The 23,362-nt window shown below is 35.7% G+C and overlaps 1 protein-coding gene across 1 annotated transcript; it reads right to left on the bottom strand.

Moving 5' to 3' along the window:
• Positions 1 to 4,426: 4,426 nt before the first annotated feature.
• LOC129062265 (60S ribosome subunit biogenesis protein NIP7 homolog) lies at positions 4,427 to 5,011 on the bottom strand. Its single transcript, XM_054563111.1, has 2 exons — positions 4,724 to 5,011; positions 4,427 to 4,546 (listed from the first exon to the last, which is right to left on the bottom strand). Exons 1-2 carry the CDS (start codon positions 5,009 to 5,011, stop codon positions 4,427 to 4,429), a joined length of 408 nt encoding a protein of 135 aa, XP_054419086.1.
• Between the last annotated feature and the right edge of the window lie 18,351 nt (positions 5,012 to 23,362).

Raw genomic sequence — 23,362 nt, 5'->3', positions numbered from 1 at the left:
GCCAAGGATGAAGGCAAGAGAAAGAAAAGACAGGGGGAAATGTGGACGGTGGGGAGAAGGCGGCAGAAGTGTGCGGGAGTGAAGTCACGCACATCTCCTAGCTGCAACCAGCTAAGTAGCAGATGGAGTTGACAGTGATCACCGGGAGCGTTCACTCTCCCTGGACTTCGATGGTGAGGAACTGGAACAGCTCCGGGGGACAGCTCCAGAGGCCAATGCAGTAAACAATGCGTAGAAAAACCAAGCAATTCCAGAAGAGTTGAGGAACTGGCAATGTTTATCTTGAAGAAAAAAGCAATTTGGCTGAACAAGCAGAGCTGCCTTCAAATATTTTCAGAACAGCAGTTAGACTTTTTTTTTTTCCATGAACCTTTAGGGGACTGGGCAAGGAATAACGAGTCGAATGTAACAAGCAAGCATATTTTGACTCCTTAAAAGGCAGAACTTTCTAACAGTCCAAGCTGTCTAGGAGTCGGACTATGCAGAGAGTTGGCAAGCTTCCTAGAGCATTCCAACACAAGCACACCACTCTTGCCAGGGCTGCTGGTGAGGGCATTAGTACGTTGGGCTGATTGCCTATATGTGACCTCCAAGTCAAAGATTCCATGATGACGATCAGAAATGCAGGTATATTAAGGGTCCAGGAAGGTAGCATTGGTGGATAAAGTGCCTACATGAGAAAAAAGGGAGTCAGAGAGGTCTGGATTTTCTATCCAGTTTATAATAATGTTCACATTTTTTTAAAAAAATTAAACATATGGGTCAAACAAAACCTGTCTGTAGACCTAATTTGCTCTGCTGGACTTTGATCTGTATCTTCAATCTGTTTTGTAAGTCCTGATAGGCTGGAGTCTAAGTCATACATAGATACAGACATAGACATAGATAGATATAGATAGATGATATAGCTAGATATAGCTAGATATAGATATAGATATAATCTATGTACACTGACCTTAGGCTAGTTCTCCCACTGTCGATCTCAGTTTCCCCATTTGTTCTGGGAGGGGCTTAGACGATCACTGAGCCTTGCTTCAGGTACAGTTTATTTCCCAACTGCAGACAAAAGCAGAACCCAGGAGGAAAGAATACAAGCTTGGCAGAGAGGAAGCCTTCTTCTCTGTTGTTGTTATTACTTAAAAAGGTGCTGCTCACTTTCAGAACTCTGTACCAGGATGAAGAGAGATGAGTTCTTTGACACAAAGACTATATCATAATCAAATTTCTTGTTTTTTATTCCTGTTTTAATATTTAAAATATATTTAAAAGTACAGAGAGTAATCAATCTAAAGTCCAAGTACCCTAAAGAGAATTAATAGTTTCTATGGGCATCATATATCTTTTTTATTATAAAACATTAAAGGTGTGACTAAATCTTCTCAGTATGCCTCTGTGGTCCTGTTCACCTCTAGAAACAACCACTATAGCGAAGTTAGTTCAAACTCTGACCTTCATGTATTTATACTTTGACTATACTATATGTATGTACCATAAACATAAACAATACATAGTCATTTTATATCCTAAAAACTTACATAAATGTAGTATATTCTGCATAGCTATATGTACTACAAAGTACTTACACTCAACAATGCAATCTTAGGGATTCATCCAAGCTGATACATATGCATTTAATTCATTCATTTTAATTGCTAAATGACATTACATCCTATTAATATACAATAATATATTTTCCCATGAATTTAAACGCTTTGCAATTGTTTACCTTAAAAATGCATTGAAGTTTGTTAGGTACATTTGTTTTTATGTGACTGTACTTCGGAGTGGAATTGCTGGGTTATCAGGTGCCTATATCGTCAGTTTCACTCCATGTTGCCAACTTGCTCTCCAAGTTCCTGTGCCAGTTGACACTCCATCCAGCAGGGTATGAATCTCTGTTTTGTCAAATATGTCCACCATTTGATATTCACAGACTCTTAAAATTTGGCCACTCTGATATGTGTGAGAAACATCATTTAGGTTTTAAATTGCATTTCTTTGAATAATAAAGTTGAGCCTCTTCTCATTTTTATTGTCAGCTCAGTTCTTTTTTCCACGAATAACCTGTTTATATCTTTAGCTCATTGTTCAACTGGGTAGTTTTTGTTTTTTCAGGGGGAGACACAACTCTATATGGTAGTCAGCAACAAGCACTTTGTGGCTGATCAACATGAGTTGTAATTCCAAATTTGTCACTAATAGCTGTGTGTACTTGGGTGTGTTACTTAACCTCCATGTGGCTCTGTTTCTTCATCTGTAAAACTGAGATAGGATTATTGTGGCGATTAAGTTAATGTATATCAATTAGAACAGATATTGGCAAATAGTTTATTTTACAGGTGGGAAAGTACTCCTTATATATTCTGGGTAGAGTCTTCATCTATAACATATGTTGCAAAAATACTTGTCTTCTGGCTTTGTTAACTTTTGTTATTCAGACTTTAAATTTTTAATGTAAATTTATCAATTTTCTTTATAATTTATGCTTTTCCCCCCAAGTATATAAATATATTTTTGCCACAGATTCATGAAGTTGTCCTTTTATACCTTATTTTAAAATAATTATAACAAAGTTAGGCCTTTAATTTACGTGGATTTGTATTTATATAGTAGAGGTAATGCTCTAATTCTCTTTTCATACATATAGCCAATTATTCCAATAAGTTCTGATTTTTGAGGGCACCTCTATTGTAAATCAAATTTCAATATAAGCCAAGGTCTATTTCTAAGCTCCCAAGTCTGTCTAATAAATCTATTTTTAACTCTGTGAAATACCATACAGTTTTAATAATTTAAATACAATTAAATAATTAAAATAATTCTTGATATCCAAGAGAGCAAATTCTCCTAGTTCTTCTCATAGTTGTCCTGCATATTCCTGAACATTTACTTATACAAAGTAATCTTAAAATAAGTTAATCAAATTTCTTAAAAAGGATTTAATGGGACTTTTATTACAATTACACTAAATTTGTAGGTCAATTTGGAGAATAATTTACAGTATATGTTCATGATGGTGGGCTTGTATATGCATAAATAAAATATTTTTGACACTGTATGGTTTTAAATTTTCTTCCATAAAAGCATTAAATGTCATTAGATTTTTTTCCCCTTAGTTAACATGTAAATTTGAATGCAATTGTCAACAGAATCTTTTTAAAGTAGCATTTTCTATTTTCTAATTACTGGTAAATAAAATCTCATATTATAATCATTTTTGTATGCTGGTCTTGTTTCCAGTAAACTTCCCCAACATTTTTATCCTAAATGTTTTGTCTGTGGATTCTTTTGTATTTTGTATGCAAACAATGATATCATCTGTAAATAACAGTTGTGTCTCTTTCCAATAATTATATCATTTAATTCTTTTTCTTGCATTTTTGAACAAGCTAGAGCTTCCCATAATGGCTATACAAAAGTGGTTTCAGTAACTAGTTTCTTGTCTTGAGTTTACTGTAAATGCTTCTCAAATCTGACCCTTCAGGACAGCATTACTATGGGTTTGGGATAGATGCTCTTTATCAGGTTAAGCTTGTTTCTCTCTGTTGTTAATGTACTGTGTTTTTCCCTTAATTTACAAAGACCTACTGACTTTTAGAGAATATTTTTACATCCATTGAGATGCTTACATTTTCTTTTCTATTTTCTGTTAATGTGTTGAATTATATAGATTTTTTTTTAATAATTCTCAGCATTTATTTAACACCTATCATTTGCAAGGCCCTGTGCTAGGTACTTTACAATCATGATTTCTAATTCTAAAACCCATTCTTAAGTAGATGGCTAAAGCTGTTTTATGAAACAGAAGAAAATGAAGCTTATTAAAGTTTAATGATTCAGATAAAGCATCATATAGCTGGTAGGTATTAGAACTAGGTTTTGAATCCAAGTTTTCTTCTATACCACACAGAACCTACAATAAGGCAAATCATCAGAATAAATTGCTCTTAGTATTTTATCCAAACTTCACTTGTAAAATCCCATGCATGGCCTACTATTTGGATATGGCAATATCTATCTTTCATAGTATAAATAAATAAGTAAATAAATAAATAAATAAGAAAACCTGTTGTGTTCTTATTGTGAGTTTGGAAAAAAAGTGTTATCATAGATAACAATAAAAAGCTATTCTTGTCTTCAATTCCAATAATTTAGAACCTTTTACTGAAAACAAGGAGCTCTCTGATTGAAATATAAAACACAATATTCTGTTTAGTAACAAACGCAAAGATCCAAAACTCCATTTTTGAACCATTTCTGCTTTGTAAGAATCTGGCCTGTATGTGTCCATAATAGAGAGAATAGAAAACTAAGAAGTCCCTGGAGAGGTCACAGTGTTAACAAAATTCAACATGATAGTGGACGCTACAAGACACAGGAAACAAAGCTAGGCCCTTCCACAGAGCCGTAAGTCCTTGCGATGATTTTAAGTCAATATCTTTTTGTGTGGCACATATTCCTCAACATCTGCTCTATGAAATACCACAATCGCCATGGGGTCTACTTTCCTGCAGTCTTGTGTAGACTTTGCTGCCACCCCAAAACTCTGGGATTCAAAAGAGGCACTGATTCACTCACGTCATTCAATAAGCACGCATTGAGGGCAAAGGGATGTCCGCCATGGAGTGCACCACCGCTCCCTGGTACTGAGAAGTATTTTCAGTGATTCGACCCAGTCCACATTTTAACACAAGGACTGCTCTGCACCAGGCTTTATCCACACTTTGTACTTGGCATAGGGTGCAAGGTCATCCAGAGCTGCGACGTGCAACCGGAATTTGTGGGTCTTAGAGAATTTTCTGAAGCAGGTCCCCAACAACACGAGCTTGTCATCGGAGGTGTTGGCAGCCAACTTCAAGATCTTTTCTCTCACGTAGTACACCCGGTCGTTGTGCAGCCTGAAACAGTAGGTGCCGTCAGGGCTGTTGACCAGCAGCTGAAGGTTCTCCCTGATGTATTTTGCTATCTTCTCAAACACGACACGGGTCTCCTCTTCAGTCAAAGGCCGCATTTTCCCGCTGTTGCAACACCGGGATTTTCTTCCATAGATTTTATTTTTATCTTTTTTTATGTCTAATGCTAATGTATCCTTAAATTTGCTAATATATCCTTAAATTCTTGGGATAAACTCTTTTTATCATGATGCACTCTAAGTACAATTCTGGATTTGCTACTGTGTTATGATTTGTTCATCTATACCATAGTAGGATTGGACAATAAAAATCATTTCTTGTACTATCTATATCTAATTTTGATATCACTTGATAGGTAGTTTTCTCTCTTCATCCATTTACTGAAAGGTTGTATAAGATAGGCATTATGAGTTACAATTTTTGATAGAATATCTCCATAAAATGGGTAGACTTAATGTCATTTGCAAGGAGAATATTTTAATCACTGATTCAATTCTTTTGACCATTGATGATTATTTTTCCAACAAACATTTGGAAGAGTCCAATTGTATTCATGTTATTGTGCTGTGGTAAGATGAAATATTTTGTATGATATCAATTATTTAGAAGTTTTTGTGATCATTTGTAAACTCATGTGTGATTAACTTTCTAAAATAATGCATGCATGCTTTAAAATTGTATGCCCTCCCTACTTCTTGGATATAAAAATATAGCTATGTTATGTTATGTTATTATGTTATATATGTTCCATTATGTCACATCGCTTATGTCATGTGAGAGAGAACAATTGTTCAAATCTTTTGCCTTGTTACAATATTGATCTCTTGATCTATCAGTTTCTAAAATAAGTGTTAAAATCTTTACACAAGTATTATATATTTCTAGATTTCTTGTAATTTTATCAGCATTTATTATATATATATAAATTCATAACAGTTACAGTTTCAGTTATATTATCAGTATATTATGTTGGTACAGCTTGAGTTCTCTGTGAAACAAACACCCAGAAAAGCAATTACATGCAAGATGTTTACTTGAAAGGAGTCTTGGAATCAAAACCTGTAGGACAGGGAAGGAAATGGGATTGAGATTTTGAGCTGTGATATAGTCTCACTAAAAATCTAAAATGTCCCCAGGGGGAGCTCTGGAGGTGGGATAGTCCCTCAGAGTTGTCCCATTTAGGGCAAGAGTGCCAGGACTTAATTCCCTCTGTCTGATCTGATTGGATTCAGGCTTCCCTGGAAAGAAGTGTGCCTTTGAGTGAGGCAGGTGTTTCAGTAGATGCAATTCTCCAATAGAGGCTTATAGTTGAGAGCTGTCTTCCACACCACTCCTAGAAGTTTGGGGAGCAAGCCCCTCATTCCTGAAGAGGGATCTGTGCAGAACGTTACAGTATTTATCACAGTCCACCCCTTATGCTGCTCAGATTCACTTTTTCATTTGGATTCTGGGAGCAACTTTCTAGCATTCCAGTGGGCTTCTAAGCTGGGGGAAAACTTGGAAAAATATGAGTGTGATAAACTGCAGTCCCCACCTTTGAAGCTTGTCTAGGGCCAATAACTTATCCTCAGTATCTCCTTTCTCTATTATAAATTAATCCCTCTTATCCTCAGCTAGAACCTCTTGTGGGTTTGGAGATGTACATGGTGAAGTGAATCAGATCTTCCTTCCTGGGGGGTTGAATTTCTTCTCTGGTTACCATGACATGCTCAGACCAGGGTTATTACACTTGTCCTTTTACTGTCAAAATTTGGTATAGGAGAACTAAAAGCTGTCCGAATGTGTCATCTGGTCACTAAGTGTATTCATCTTTCTCTCATTATGTAACATCATCCTTATCTACTCCTGCCAAAACAGTGATTCATATTATTACCTGCTGGTTTCTTGACATCAGCTATTCTAAGTACCCAGGCACCAGCCAAAAGTAGAAACCTTTAAAAGCTGACAGTCTTTCACACCTTCTGGTGTTTGTTCCAGAATAGTGTTTCCAGATATGTTTCCCAAATATAGAATATAGCCTAGAGCCCAAAGAGGCATACCAGGCCTTTTGCTTCCATCGTTAAGTTCAGAACTAGAAGTTTCAATTATTTGCTCTTTCTTGAAGTAGGAAGGGTGATTCTCATCATGCAGTAAATATTAGATACCTAAAATTCTGCTCATGTAGAAGGCCCCAAATCTTTACAGGCTTCATCTCCAGCTCTCTGGAGCACATACTTCCTAACAAAGCCTTCAGCTAGCACCTAATTTTGCTCATATGGTTCCATTAGCCTGATGTTATCAATAAAATGAACAAATGTTACATTTTATGTGTATGTTCGGATAGTCTACACCTCTTCAGACTATATTTTGTCAGAGGGCCAAAGTACTAAAAAACAGACCTGTGTCATTTTTAAGTAAATGAAACTTTTTTTTCTTCTTTTCCTAAGGATGATAAAGAATTAGTTTGCTAGATTAACAACTGCAGACCCTCTATTTGGTGTGCTCTTAACCTACTCTAGCAAAAATATCACATCTGCCATTAGGTCTGAGGTCTGGTTGTGTTTATAGTAATCCACTCTGTACTTCAGGATATGTCTTATACTTCCAGTGTCCAGATTGCTGAATTAAATGGAGATATGGGAATCTTCATTTCTCTATCCTTTAATGGATTTTAAAGGTGGTACTAATTTCACCCATTCATACTGCACTATGGTTTCTTTTTATTTACTATCTTGAAACAGGGGTAGGAGAGGAGGTAGTTCAATAAATTTCTACTTGGACTTTCCCATTAGAAAGCTCTTATTCCTCAGACCAAGGACCCAATGTAAGGGCTGTACCAACTCCCAAGTACATCTATTACAATTGTAAATTGGGATCTGGGAAAATGACCACTAGTTGGGTTTACAAATACTGTGGATCCACTGCAGGCTTACCTTGGTTATCACATGTTCCCATTCTAACAGAGGGACCACGATGACACTTTGGCATCAATATCAACTTGGACTCTCTATCCAACAGTCCTCAATATGCTTGAATAATCCTCTTTCCCTAGCAAATGACAATAAGTCCCTTTGGGAAAGGGAAGAACAAATTGCCATGTGTATTTGCCATGACATTGCAGGGGCCTTCCTCTAAAACAGTCTCCTCATTAGTCAATGGGGCCGGGTCTGAAAACTGGATGTCAGACAGAGGATTATGATTTTTATCAGAATGCTTTCCCTTAGCCTTCTGATCATCATCCTCAATTTTTTGTAATTTTATAGACAGACTTGTACTCATGTTGGTGCCCATATATTTTGCCCTAAGGATGCCGCGTTCTTTTAACCACCTCCATAACTTTCTCAAAGTCAGGCCCCTGGCTGATCTTTCAGCCGTGCCACTTAATCTAATAATTGTGATCACCTGGCTTCTGAGTATAAAATGCTGCCACCTGGCTTCTTATCTGCAGTCAAAATGCACTAGGATTTCTTACTATGTGTTAATGGAACCTACTTCTATAATAGCTTCTCACACCATCAGCCCTGACTTACAGAAGAGAAGCACTACCAAAATTTCTACTGAAGCTGGCACTTTTCCCACCAGTACATCCCTTATTGTTCTGGTAAATAATGTATCCTCCTGGCCCTCTTATGAGATATAGTCATCTAATGGGTTTTCTGATCTTTTACTGCACATCCACTCTAACTTGTCCAATTCTCTGAGCCTTTTAATTTCTTTTTTTCACCTCCTGTCATGACCATTCTGGCGTTTAGTCTTCACTTAATGTAGAGCATCACTTTTTCCCTGTCTCTAGGTGTCATCATACCGGCTTGTTCACAGATTCTCCTGAGGTCCTGGCCAGGGTATTAATACCTGCATTCTGTAACACTATCCCATATTGATGGTCCCTTTTGACCACATTTATGTTCCTTTTACTTGGTTGAACAGTGTCAGAATGCAGTCCCAAGGGCACCTTTCTAACTTCTGCTGGTACATGCTAGTAGGTCCTGAAGTTCCTCTGTTAATCCCTTTCCCCTCCTTCATAGACCCAGGTATAAGAGGTCTATCCAGAAAAAGTCTAAACATTGTTAATATAATGAGAATGGTTGTGTAACATCAGTGAAACCTGATAGCCAAGGAGAATGGACTGTAATGCACATGCATGAATGATGTTAGGCATGAATAACTGTACTAGTTAGTAGGGGCAGTAGATGCCATTGAGTGAGCATGCATACTGTGTGGCCGTCACATTCAAAATGACTGAGCTAGTAGAGCAATGAATCTGCATCAAATTTTATGTTGAGCTTGAACATTCCTTCACAGAAACTATTAGGATGATTCAGAAGGCCACAGCTATGGGCAGCTGGTGACTGACAGCTTCATCACAACAAAGCGCCTGCTCATGCATCACGTCTCATGCAATTTTGTGGCAAAACATCAAACCACCCAGGTGACTGAGCCCCACTGCAGCCCAGAATTGGTGACCTGTGACTTCTGGCTTTTCCCAAAACTAAAATCGGCTTCGAAAGTAAGAGATTTCAGGTGGTCAATGAGATTCAGGAAAATACAATGGGGCAGCTGATGGCAATTGAGAGAACTGAGCGAGGTCTCAAAGTGCCTACTTTGAAGGGGACTTAGGCATCATTGTCCTATGTACAATGTTTATTTTATCTTGTATCTTCTTCAATAAATGTCTCTATTTTTCATATGCATGGCTGGATGTTTTCTGGACAGACCCCAGGCTGTAACCTCCTATGGTCAGATTATGTTCTAACTTAATCCTGGCTATTGGCCTACTGACCAAGGGGAAGACAGAACCTGGGGACAGAGTGGAGGTGACATATGTTATCTCTGCATCATCTTCAAGCAAGGGAGAATGCTGTCTATTTACATGGAAGGGCCCCTTCTGAAGGCTCATTGTGGTTAGTTGTGTTTGAGGATTCAAGATTTTCACAGTCCTCTACCTGGATGTCCCTCTGTCATATGTCCCAACTAGAATCTTGACAATGGGATAATAGAACTTCTTAGGTTAACCTTCTTCAGAGCTTGACTACCCTTATAATTATGTCTTCAGCTTGGTCCTTAAATTTTACAGCCACCTTGCCATAGGAGATGAGACTCTCTTTGCCTACCACAAAGGATGCCCTCTAGCTTTCACTCTGGGCTTTTAATTGCTAATTAATCACTCTCAGCTCTCTGTTATGTTTTTCAGGAGCAGTCAATGGAGCATAGTAGTGACCACCAACTTCTCCCCTTATAGTTATGATTTCCCTCATGCTTTTTCAAATCCCAAACATTCCAACTAATATAGCTAACATTATTATTTCTTTTGATTAGCATTTGCCTGGTATGTCTTTTCATGACTTTTAAAGGGTTTTTTTTTTTATTTTTTTTGAAATTATATGTTAAGCATTTCTGCATATGGAGGGAATTTTTTATTTCCAATTTTCAGTACACCTCTCAATAGGTGAATATAAGGTGACTATAATTCACTCATATTTACAGTAATTTCTGATATATGTATACTAGTAATAAATACCATCTTTAGCATTTTCTCTTTACTATGCATTTTCTTATTGGATTGGCTGCATTTTCATTATTTCCTTTTTTCCATTAGATGTTTTTGAGGTTAAACATTCCATTTCTTTTCATATTTATCTGTATAGTTTTAATGCACAAAATTAACCAAATGTAAGACTAATCAATAATTCTATCATGTGCCCTGACTGGTGTGGCTCAGTGGATTGAGTGCCAACCTGCAAACCAAAGGATAGTAGGTTCGTTTTCCAGTCAGGGCACATGCCTGGGTTGCAGGCCAGGTTCCAGGAGAGGATGCCTGAAAGGCAACCACACATTGATGTTTCTCTCCCTCTCTTTCTCCCTCCCTTCCCCTCTCTCTAAAAAAATAAATAAATAAAACCCTTTTTAAAAATAATAATTCTGTCACACTACTAAACAAAACGAGGAATGTATCATGTTTTAACTATGAATTTTCCCCTCATAACATCCATGATTGTTATAGCACAGTTTGGTTCTACTTTAATTTAATACCACCACACCACCCCCCTTATATATTTGGGTGTATTTGCTTCATTTATCCCCACCAGCATGTATAGTCTACCACTCTGGCTTTGAATTCCCATTTGACTTCTAAGACTTTGTAATTTTTCACCCTTCTTGTTTTCAATTTTTGGAATTCTGTGTTATTCAGCATTTGTATGTGTTTGGAACAAGATGAGAAGCTTCCCATTTCTGCTTAGTCTACCATATTGACTGGAAGTTTCCTTTTATTAATCTTTACTGCTTTTCAGTCCATGAAAGCTATCCTACATGTAGAAGATCATCAAGGCCATTCATTAATTCAATAGTTATTTTATTGAGCACCTACTGAGGCCTAATGCTAAACCAGGGAGTTAGGAAAACGTGCTTCAGTATGTCTGAATGGTTCAAATGGTGAGGAGAGGTTGTGCTTTTCCCAGAGGACTCTTGTAATTATCTCTTTTTGTTAAACATTCCTGGGGACAAATGCTCTTCTAAAAGAAGATAGACTAAATAACTAAGAATTTTCACTCTGTTAAAAATGACAGCAGAGTTTGGGGTTTTGTTTTTTTTTTTCCTTTTTTAATCCTCACTTGGACATTTTGTTGTTGTTGTTGTTGCTTTCAGAGAGAGGCAGGGAGAGAGAGAGAGAAACACTGTGTGGCTGCCTATCGTACACGCCCAGACCAGGGATGCATGCACCCTAACACAGGATTGTCTGCACCCAGACTGGTGTCGGACCTACAACCCTGAACAGGAATCAAACCCACAACCCTACAGTTACAGGATGATGCTCTTAGCAACTGAGCCACATGGGCCAGAGCAACAGCGAATTTTGAATCTCTGAAGTGACAGGACTCAGGAAAAGCCTGTTAAATTGAGATTCACCAAAAAATTAAAAGTTCGTTTCAGGCAAGAGATTCCACCCCAACTTATCATCCACCCTTCCCTCTCTGCTACCCTCTAATGCATCAAGACATTAGGCAGAGTTCTCTCCTGGGAAAGCTCTAGGGAACCAAGAAATGGTTAGGAAGTGTCAGTGGTGGGGCTCAGGGCTCCGGATGTCCACATGAAGTCCAACGATCAGACACAGGCTCCGAAAGGCTCATCCCTCTACTGCTTTGATGTGGCCCCAATTACCCCTAAGGGATCTGTGCCTGATCTGGTATGAAGTCAGCTCAGGTGTTGTTTTACTTTCATTTTATATTTCTCATTGCTCACAGTATTTGTCTCTCCTTCCCAGAGGCCTTCGACCACTGAGTAAAAACATGCAGGAAATCAATGTGTCTTGAGTAATATGCTAAGTCTCTCTGGGAGGTGCAGCAAAGCAATTAAAAAAAAAAAAGGAGAGTTAGGCTGTCAGTCTGTTTTCCTCTCTCAACACCTTTCTTCAGAAACACTTGACCTTCATCAGACTCCTGGAGCTGGCCACTGGCTCTCCAGAGCTCCCTGACAGGTCCCAGGTGGTGAATACCATCCACTTCTTGTTAAAATTCTGCTCTGAACAATTTTGGAAACAACCTCTGAGAGCTTGTTTTCTATCAGCCCTCTGACACTGTGTTCTTCACAGAGACCCAGTAATTGGGGCCTCCTGGGTCTTGAGCTACAAACACTTCCCCACTTACTCCACAGAGATTTTTTTTTTTTAATTTTTACAAAACAGAGGTTTGTCACCAAGCTGTTCCTTTCCCATACCCAAGGCAGGTGTAAAAACTCACCTAATTTTTTTTCTGGTCTTTGGTTCAAAAATGAAAGTCCTTATAAATATTTTTAGTGACCCCAGCTAAGTGGCCAAAAGAACTTTAGGTTTACCAAGTGAATTATTTGCTCGTGCCATGCTGTTTGGAAAAAGACTATACATTTAAGGACATGAAATAAAATGTGACTGTAACTCTCCTTCCATATTCATTTGTTTGACATTGTGATAAATAATTATGTTGATAATGATATAATAACTGATATAACATAGCTAAATATTAATTATATGTGTATCCAGACTTGCAGATTTTTCACATGAATTGTCTTTGTTCAACCTTACAACAACCCTATGAAGTATTTACTACTAATGTCAGATGTTTAAAGATAATAAATTAGTTATTAATTTCACCTGTTTAAAGAGGTTTAGCAAGGTAAATTATCTGACAAGTCACACAGGTAAATGGTGAAGCTCTACCTTGAACCCTATAACTTGTATTTGTAACCACCTTGTTTGATACCTTCTGAATATCCAGAAAAGATTTCTTTAGGCCAAGTTCAGTACCAGAGTCACCACAATTAGGAAAACTACTTCACTGATGGCAAAGAGTTTATACAAAAACAGACCAGAGTCCTAGGAGAAGTTAATCAGGAAAAAGTTGATGAAGTATTCCCATGGGAGAGGCTGGATGAGCAAAAGCAAAATCGTAAACCAATAGGGGTGTGGTGTCAGCGAGGTGTTATGCTAGGAGAGTCCAATGTTCATCCCTCTCACAAAAACAATAAATAAGCAACTACAATCCAATGAAAATAGCTCTGAGAAAGCTCTGGACTACAATGAAGAAGCCATAGAAGTAGAAGTCCTATAAAGCTCAAAAAATAGAGGATGGCCACCTAAGAAATTATAGGTAACAACTTATCTGTGTCACTGGGCCCCTAGTCCAGAGCATCTCAGTGCCAAGAAGGGTCCACCTGGAGGAATTTCACTGCATGGGGGAAAGGAGAGCAGGAGAAACCCAGCCAGCCTTATTCACTTTTGTTACCGAGGACCCCCACAGTCTTCACCAATATTAAACCTAGCTGGCAGAGCTCCTAGAGTTCTCACTGTTCTGTCTTTTCCCCAGGGCTAGAGTTGTAGCAGTGGTAAGACCTGGCCCCAGGGGCCTCCATTGCTTCTGTGCCCTACTCTCTGGAATCAACATGCCAAAGTACCTCATCATCTATGTGGCCAAAGTCCCTACTACTCTGCACCCTGCCCTCAAGTCCCAAGTCACAGCTTTGACTCACCATTACCAGGTGTGGGGTAACTCAGGACATGGCCCCTCCACAGCCTCAGAGAACAGGTGGCTGTCTGGCCAGCAGCCATATGGAACGAGGAAAACAGTCTGAACCTGGAGGCCCCAGACCTCTCAAGCCCCGCATGTCTCAAGGCTCCTGTGTGTATCACGAAAATGTAGAATCTTCACACGCTTCTCCCCAATAACACTATAAGTAACACCAAGGCTGGAAGCATGGCACAGTGTTTCTCGCACCAATCCGCCACCATCAGTGCACCCCCCTGTAATGTGAGAAATAAATGGCATGCCCACACCTGCTGGTCCTCCGGGTGTTTTTTTTTTTTCAGAATACCACAAACACAAATACAGCCCCCCAGTTTGGAGCTCCTGTGTTACACCAGGGCTGAGCTGCTGTATTTCACTGGTGGATTCTACCAAATTTCTTTTAAATAATAATACAAATCCCTATCAAACTCTTCCAAAAAAATCTGAAGAGGAAAGAACACTTCCAAACTCATTTTCTAAAGCCTACATTATGCTGATACAAGGCTAAACAAGGACACTGCAAAAAAAGGGAATTACAGGCCAATACCCCTGATGGACATAGATGCAAAATCTCAAGAAAAAAATAGCAAACTGAATTCAAGAGTACATTCAAAGGATCACACAACACAATCAAATGGACTTTATTCCTGGGACACAAGGATGATTCAACATCTGCAAATCAATAAATGTGATACACAACATCAACAGAATAAAGAATACAAATCATATGATCACTTCAATCTGATTGTTTTAATAGATGCGGAAAAAAGCATTTGACAAAATTCAACATCCTTTCCTTATTTAAAAACAAAAACAAAAAACCTCTCAACAAATTAGGTTTAGAAGGAATATACCTCAGCATAATAAAGACCATTTATAAAAAGTTCACAGCCAACATTACACTTAATTGTGAAGAGTTAAAAGCCTTTTCTCTAAAAACAGGAAGAAGACAAGGATGCCCACTTTAAACACTTCTATTCAACAGAGTACTAGAAATCTGAGCCACAACAATGAGGCAAGAAAAGAAGTCTTCAAAATTATAAAAAATAGTAAAATTGCGTGTTTGAAGATGACATGATGTTATTTATAGAAAACCCTAAATGCCACCCCAAATCTGTTATAACTAATAAGAAAATTCAGTAAGGTTGCAGGATACAAAATCAATGTACAAAAATTAGTTGTATTTCTATGCATTAATAATAAACTGTCTGAAAGAGAATTTAAGAAGGGAATCCCATTTACATCAGAAAAAATAAAATACTTAAAGATAAATTAATCAAACAAATGAAAGATCTGTACACTAAAAACATCAAGGCATTGATGAAAGAAACTGAAGAAGACATTTATTAAAATGAAAAGAAGTCTGCTTTCTTGAATTGGAAGAATTAATATTGTGAAAATGTCCATACTGTTCAAAGTGATCTACAGGATCAATGCAACTCCTATCAAAATGCCAGTGGCATTGGTCATAGAAAAAAATCTATCCTAAATTTTGTATAAAATCACAAGAGACCCAAATAGTAAAAACAATCTTGAGAAAGAAAAGCGTAGCTAAAGGCATCACACTTACTGATGAAGCTATGGTAATCAAAACAGTATTATATGGCATAAAAACAGACACATAGGCCAGTGGAACAAAATAGAGATCCCAGAGACAAATCCAAATATGTCAACTAATTTGACAAGAGTACACAAAACATACAAGGAGGAAAGAATAGTTTCTTCAATAAATGCTGTTGGGAAAATGCTATATCCACATGCAAAAGAATAAACCTAGACCTTTATCTTACACCATTCACAAAATATTAACTCAAATGGTATTAAAGACTTAAATATAAGGCCTAAAACCATAAAACTCTTAGAAATAAACATAGAAAAAATCTCTTTGACATTGATCTTAATGATTTCTTGGATAAGTTACCAAAGCATAGGCAAAAAAAGCAAAAATAAACAAATAGGACTATATCAAACTAAATAGCTTCTGTACACCATGGGAAACTGTCAATAAATTGAATAGAAGACATACAGAATGCAGTTCTACAGAATGCAGAAAAAAGTATGACAGTTCTTCAAAATGTTAAAAATTGAACTACCATATGATTTATCAACCCTTCTCTTGGGTATATAACCAAAAGAGTTGAAAACAGGATATGAAAGAGATATCTGTACTTCCATGTTCATTGTGGCATTATTAACAATAGCCAAGATAAGAAACAACTAACTGTCATTCAAAGCACAAGTGAAGAAATGGTGTATATATGCTATTTCTATAAATTCATATATAAAGTCTTATATAAATTTATATGTTATATAATCACATATATTTATATAAATGTCGCATATGTAATTTTATCATAAAGAAGGAAATCTTACCACTTGAGACAACATGGGTAAAACTGGATTACATTATGCTAAGTGAAATAAAATAGAGAAAGATAAATAGTGTGTAATATCATTTATATGTGAAACCAAAAAAAAATAAGAAAGTTGATTTTATAGAACCAGAATGGAATGGTGATTTCCAACGTCTGCGGATAGGGGAAAATGGGAGATGTAAGTCAGAAGAAACCAGCTTCAGTTGTAAGAAGAGTTAAGTTTTGAGGACCTAATATATAGCATGGTGACTGTATTTAATAATACGATATTGTGAACTTAAAAGTTGCTGAGAGTAGGTCTTAAGCATTCTCACTACACATACAGAGAGTTAACTGTGATCATTCTACAGTGTATACATTAAATTATCATATCATACAATGTAAAACATATACAATTATAACTGTAAATTATTTCTCAATAAAGTTGGAAAAAATAAATCATTAGGAAGCATTCTGAAAATAAAAAGGAATTCAGTATTTCATGGCTGGAGATGTGGTTGGAAGAACAGATAGAAGCCACACAATGAAGGTCCTCACATGCCATGTGGTCCTCTGGCAGGCTTGGAATATAATCAGGGTATAAAATTCATCCAAATTTATGTCTTACAAGAGAAGGAGCTATAGATGATTCAGGAGTGAATACAACTAAACTAGGATATGCTTCTACTATTCCAAAGTTAGCTCTAATATCTGTGGCAGAAAAATTCAGTCTCATCCTGAGATTGTGTATCACCCTCCTGGAGGCTGGAAAACTGTTGAAGGCTCCTTGTCTTTCATAAGATGTAACTGTTGAAATCTCTAGTAAAAGCAGACTTCTAGTCTGGAATGAAAATAGGACTTTTTATTCAACAAACTTTTTAAAAATGTGATTATAATGTGTCGTGCTTAATGAGAGTTGCTCGGGATAGTCAAATAAGAATGAAACCATTCAAAAAGTTTAAGAACTAGTTACAGGATGAAAATATGTAAAAGAACAAATAGACCACAGTGTTCTGTGATAAGAAATAAGTTCAATGATAAGAAGTCAGCATAAGGCAGTTCCATTTTTAATTTTTTGAGGTAATTCCAACTGTTTTCTACAGTGGCTGTACCAGCCTGCATTTTCACCAACAGTGCATGAGAGTTTCCTTTTCTCCACATCTTTCCCAGCACTTGTTGTTTATTGATTCATTGATGGTAGCCATTCTGACAGGTGTGAGGTGACATCGCATTGTGATTTTAATTTGCATCTGTGTGATGATTAGTGACAGTGAGCATCTTTTCATATGTCTATTGACCATCTGTATGCCCGTTTTGGAGAAGTGTCTATTCAGGGTCTTTGTCCAACAATTCTACTTCTGGAAATACATCCAAAGAAACCCAAAACACTAATTTGAAAGTGTTTGTGAACACTTGCAAATATTTGAACCCCTATTTTAATTGCAGCATTATTTACAATAGCCAAGATCTGGAAGCAGGCCAAGCACCTATCAGTAGATGTGCAGATAAAAAAGTTGTGACAAGTTTACACAAAGAAATACTACTCAGCTGTAAAAAAGAAGGAAATCTTACCTTTTGCTACAGCATAGATGGATCTGGAGACTATTACGCTAAATTAAATAAGCCAGTCAGAGAAAGAAAAACACCATATAATTTTACTTATCTGTGGAATCTAATGAACAAAATAAGAAAACAAACAAAATAGAAACAGAAGCATGAAAACATAGAACAGACTGATGGCTGTCAGAGGGGAGAAGGGTTGGGGGACTAGGTAAAAAAGGTGAAGGTGTTCAGAAATAAAATAAAGTAAAAGAAAACAAAACAAAAGAAAACAAAATACACAGACAAAGACAGCAATATGGTGATTGCCAGAGGGAAAGGGGGTGGTGGAGGGTGGAAGAGGGCAAAACAGGGATAAATGGAGATAGAGTCTTCACTTTGGGGAGTAAGTGCAGGACGCAGCATGCAGACGATGTGTTGATGAGTAGTACAGTTGAAGTCTGTATTGTTTTATTAACCAATGTCACCCAAATAAGTTCAATTTTTAAACAAGAAGTAAGCATAAATAGTACAGGAGCACAGGGGAGGGATACAGCGGAGCTCCGAGGAGGTGGCTCCAATTCTGATTTTGACAGTAATTACTAGTTCTATGACTTTAAGCAAAAAATATAATTTCTTGGGTCTTCATTGTCTTTATCAGTAAAATGGGAACATTGGATGATATTCAAGTAAGCTCTCAGTTTTAAAATTAAATGATTAAGAATGTAATCATTTTATTATTCCAATGACTTAAAAATACTTTATGTACAAATTTCAGCCCAGAGAAATATAAGCTAAACCTTAATTTCTCCTCCCCAATCCTCAAGCCCTCTAGGGTGTCAACTTCTTTTAGTATATTTGCAAAAAATAATCTTAAGAGAAGTTTTAGACATTCAGGGTTTGGGACTCAAAATTCTAAGTTGTATTATCCTAGTCTAGCCCATAGAAGTATAATATATGCTTTTAAACATATGTTTTTAGAAACCACCTATTCTTGTGACCATGGGAAAATGAATTAAACTTTGTGTTTCAAACTCTTTATTGGTAAAACTAGGATAACAATTGTATATATTTTTTAGTGTTGCTAAGAATAATAAATTAGTAAATACATGTAAAGTGTTTAGAATATTAGAATATTACCTGGTATATTGACTATAATCGGTATTCATTATAGGTTATATCAACCTATAATAATCTCAGTGGTTTTCCATCTTTCCTTTTTATGTGTGGTGTGCTTTCTACAAAAAATTTATGCAATTAAGGTTGTATATTTTAAACCTATGGTAACCATTAAAAATATTTTCAAAATGATATAAGTAATGTCAACTAAGGAAATAAAATGTAATCATAAAAAGGTTCAATTACCCAAGAGAAGGCAAAAAAAAAAAAACCCACATGGAAGAAATAGAAAATATCTAGCAAGATAACAGATTTTAATTCAATCATACCAATAACATTAAATACCTGAATGAACCAGTTTAAAAAGACTTAGATTAGATTTTTTTTAAAAAGTCCCAACTATATACTTTCCTTGAGAAACCAACCTTAAATGTAAATGTGTAAATATAAACTTAAATATAAATGTAAATATATAAATATAAATTAGAAGTAAAAAAGAAAATATATACCATATAAACACTAACCTAAAGAAAGCTATTATAGCTATTTGGATATCAAACAAAATAGACTTCAGGCTAAAGAATATTACCAGGAATAAAGAGAGATGTTACATAATAATAAAAGAATCAAGTTTCCAAAAAGATATTACAACCTTAAACATGTATGCTCATAACACCAGAGCTTCAAAATATATGAAACAAAATCAAATAGAACTGAAAATATAGACAGATACAAAATTGTAGTTTAAGACTTTGTCCTTTCTTATTTATTTATTTACTTATTTATCTACCTACCTATTTCTATTTTATTTTCAATTTAATCTTTATCGTATTTTTTATTACCATTAATCTTCTTACAATCCCTCCCCCCAGCAATCATCACACTGTTGTCCATGTCTGAGTCCTTTTCATTTTTGCTCAATCCCTCCAACCCCCTAACTTCCCTCCCCCTTAGCTGTCATCCTGCTTTCCATTTATAAGTCTGCCCCCATTTTCCTTGTTATTTCAGTTTGCCCATTAGATTCCACATATGAGTGAAATCATATGGTATGTGTCTTCCTCTGACTGGTTTATTTCATTTAGCATAATGTTCTCCAGGCCCATCCATACTGTTGCAAAGAGTAAAATTGTCTTCTTTTTAATGGATGAGTAGTATTCCATTGTGCAAATGAATATGTAGAGAAAAACTAAGACTATAGGAGTCCTGAACAACATTATCAGCTTATTAGGTCTAATTGACATTTATGAAACAATCCATCCAACAACAGCAAATCACACTTTTCTTAAGTGCACTTGAAACGTTTACCAAGACAGACCATATTCAGCTCACACAACAGATCTCTGCAAATGGAAATGAATAGAAAATATACAATGTTCTCAGACTGTAACAGAATAAAACTAGAGATAAATAACAGGAAGCTATTTAGAAAATCTCAAAACAGTTGGAAATTAAACAACACAGTTTAAATAACCTGTGGGTCAGAGAAAGAGCATCAAAGAAAAGTAAAGAATATTTTGAGTTGAATAAATGTGGACGTACAACAGCACAAAATGTGAGAAGTAACTAAAACAGTGACTACATGAAAATTTATGGCATAAAATGTCTAAACATAAAATGATTATAATATAGCATAAGCATAAAATGGTTAAACAAAAAGAATAAATATCTCAAGTCAATATTCTAAACTTTTATTTTAAGAAACTATAAAAAGAAGGAAGCAGACAAATATAGGGTAGTGCAAATATAGGTTTACAGTTGTAAGCATGTGAAACAGAGTTTGTTTTGCATTATTATTTAAGTGTTGTATTATTTCCATACAAACAACTGTAAAGCTTCTTGCCTCACCCTATATAAATAATAAAAATAAGACCAGAAATTAATGAAACTGAGAAGTTGTAATCATCAACAGATGACAAAAAAAGAATCATTTGATAATATTCAGTATCAATTTATGGTTAAAAACTACCAGCAAACTAGTAATAAAGGCAAACTTCCTTAACCTGGCAAAGTGTTCATGGAACATTCAGCAAGCTACAGCTATATTATACTTAATGATGAAAGATTGAATTGTTTCCCTCATTATAAAAAAAAAACTAAAGATGTCCTTCCTCTTTTTTGACATCATACTGGAAGTCCTAACCAGTACAATAAAGCAAGAAAAAGATATAAAAAGTTTATACATAAAAAATAAAAAAAATAAACCAAAGTATATTTACAAATCCCTCCAAAAAGGCGACAAATGTGGTTCTAAAACTAATAAAAGAGGTTATCAATGTCCCAGGATGCAAACTTAATAACTGGAATTTAAAGTTTAAAAAAATAATAATACAACTTAAGACACACACATACAAAAAAAACTTAGATATGAACCTAAACAAATATGTGTAGGGCCTATATACTAAAACTATAAAACACTGACTCATTGTTTTTTTTAAATCAAAAATAAATTTAGAGATACCATGTTAATGGGTTTAAGACTGCTACTGCGAGGATGTCATTTATCTCCAATTCAATCTATAAATTCAACAAAATTCCAAACAAAATCTCAGCAAGCTCTTTCATAACTATTGACAAGGTGATTCTAAAATTTATATGGAAAGGCAAAGGAACTAGAATAGCCAGAATAATTGTGAGAAAAAAAATCACAGGACTCACTTTTTTCTATTTGAAGATATACTATAAAGTTACAGTAATCAGACAGTGTAGTAGTGGTAAATCACTACTTTAAAATTAACTCTAAATAGATTATAAATGTAAACATAAAATGTAAAAATTTAGAGGAAAACAGAATAAAATACATATGAACAAAAAATTTTAATTATTTTTGCCAAAATTATTATCCATGAATAAAGAAAAACTTGGTAAACTCTACTTCAACAAAATTAAAAAACATTTGTTTTGCAAATGACAACCATAGGCTAGAGAAAATATTGGCAAAGTATATATCTGGTGAAGAACTTCTAACCAGAATGTACAAAGAACTATTAAAACTAAACACTAATAAGTCAAACAAATCAATTTAAAAATGTATACAATATCTGAACAGGCATTTCACCAAAGAAGATATGAGTATGGCAAATAAGTCTACCAAAATATAACCAATGTCATTATTATAAGATAATGCAAATTAAAACTACCATGAGACACCACTACACACCTACTAAAATTATTTTAAAATTTTTAATGGCAGCACCTGCAACTTGACTACAGAGCTGGTAGGAGTGCAAAATACAACAGCCTCTTTGGAAAATAGTTTGACAATTCTTACAATTAAATACATATGTATCATATGATCCATCAATTTTACTCCTAGGTATTAATCCAACAGAAATGAAAATTTAGGTACCTGCAAAAAGCACGTATATGAAAATTCACAGCAACTTTATTCATAGTCATCAAGTTTGGAAACAATTCAGATGTCCATCAACCAGTAAATAGAAAAACAAGCTATGGCACATTCATTCATACAATAAAATACTCTATAGCAGTAAGTCAAAACAGACTATTGATTTACAAACAGCATGGTTGAACCTTAAATCCATTTTGCAAAGTGCAAACTTACGTCAAAAGTTTGTGGTAAGGATTGAGATGGTGCACGTCACCCACTAGAACAGTGCTTAGTATTCATTCTTTTAGCTAATATGATTCATAATTATTTTACAAAGACCTCTAGTATAGGTTCATTGACCAGTCAACACATTTTCTTGAGTTCCCCAGAATTAAAGAGGTGACGTTTTGGGGGTGATGTGGGACATGATAGCTTCAGAGTTTAAGACTTCATTCCTTCCTGGTGACTCTAAATGGACTTAATCAAATTTAATTTTAGACCATACCCTTTGGCTCTAAAATACCCTTTCTGCCAGTTTACCTATATCGTGACTCCTAAAGTGGAGGACTGAAACTTTCCTCAGATAGGAATATATTTAAAAAACAAACTCCTGTAATTGAAAGACAAACATTCACTAATGGGTGTTGGTGAGCAAAAAATAGGCCACTTTCTTATCCCATGATGATTTCTAGATAGAGTAACACATAATCACCCAAATAAGGGCAAAATTACAACTTTGATGAATATTACAAAACAAAATTACAGAAGATGAGGGAAATGCCATTCCTAGCATTTTATGTTAACTAAAATGTGTTGTACTAAATGCTAAACACTCTCCTAAGGGGTTTACATGCATCATCTCACTACTTACCACAAAATTTTAAGAACAACATCTCTTACGTGCATTTTACAGATGATGGAGACACTTAGAAGTCAAGGTCACACAACTACAAAGTGGCAGGCCAGGAGTCCAGACTCCAGCAATGCAGCCTAGTGTCCGTACTCTTAAGTCCTGCAAGGCACAGGCTGACTTCTATTGGAAGTGAAGGAGCTTGATGGCTTAGCAAGAACTTCTGCCAAGAACTAGACCCACTT

The sequence above is a fragment of the Pteronotus mesoamericanus genome, unplaced genomic scaffold (genome assembly GCF_021234165.1).
Source record: "Pteronotus mesoamericanus isolate MK-2021 breed Mesoamerican mustached bat unplaced genomic scaffold, CSHL_Meso_final scaffold_705, whole genome shotgun sequence".
In the NCBI taxonomy this organism is placed as follows: domain Eukaryota; kingdom Metazoa; phylum Chordata; class Mammalia; order Chiroptera; family Mormoopidae; genus Pteronotus; species Pteronotus mesoamericanus.
Note: the sequence above shows the minus strand (reverse complement) of the source record. Positions and strands in the feature narration are given on the sequence as shown.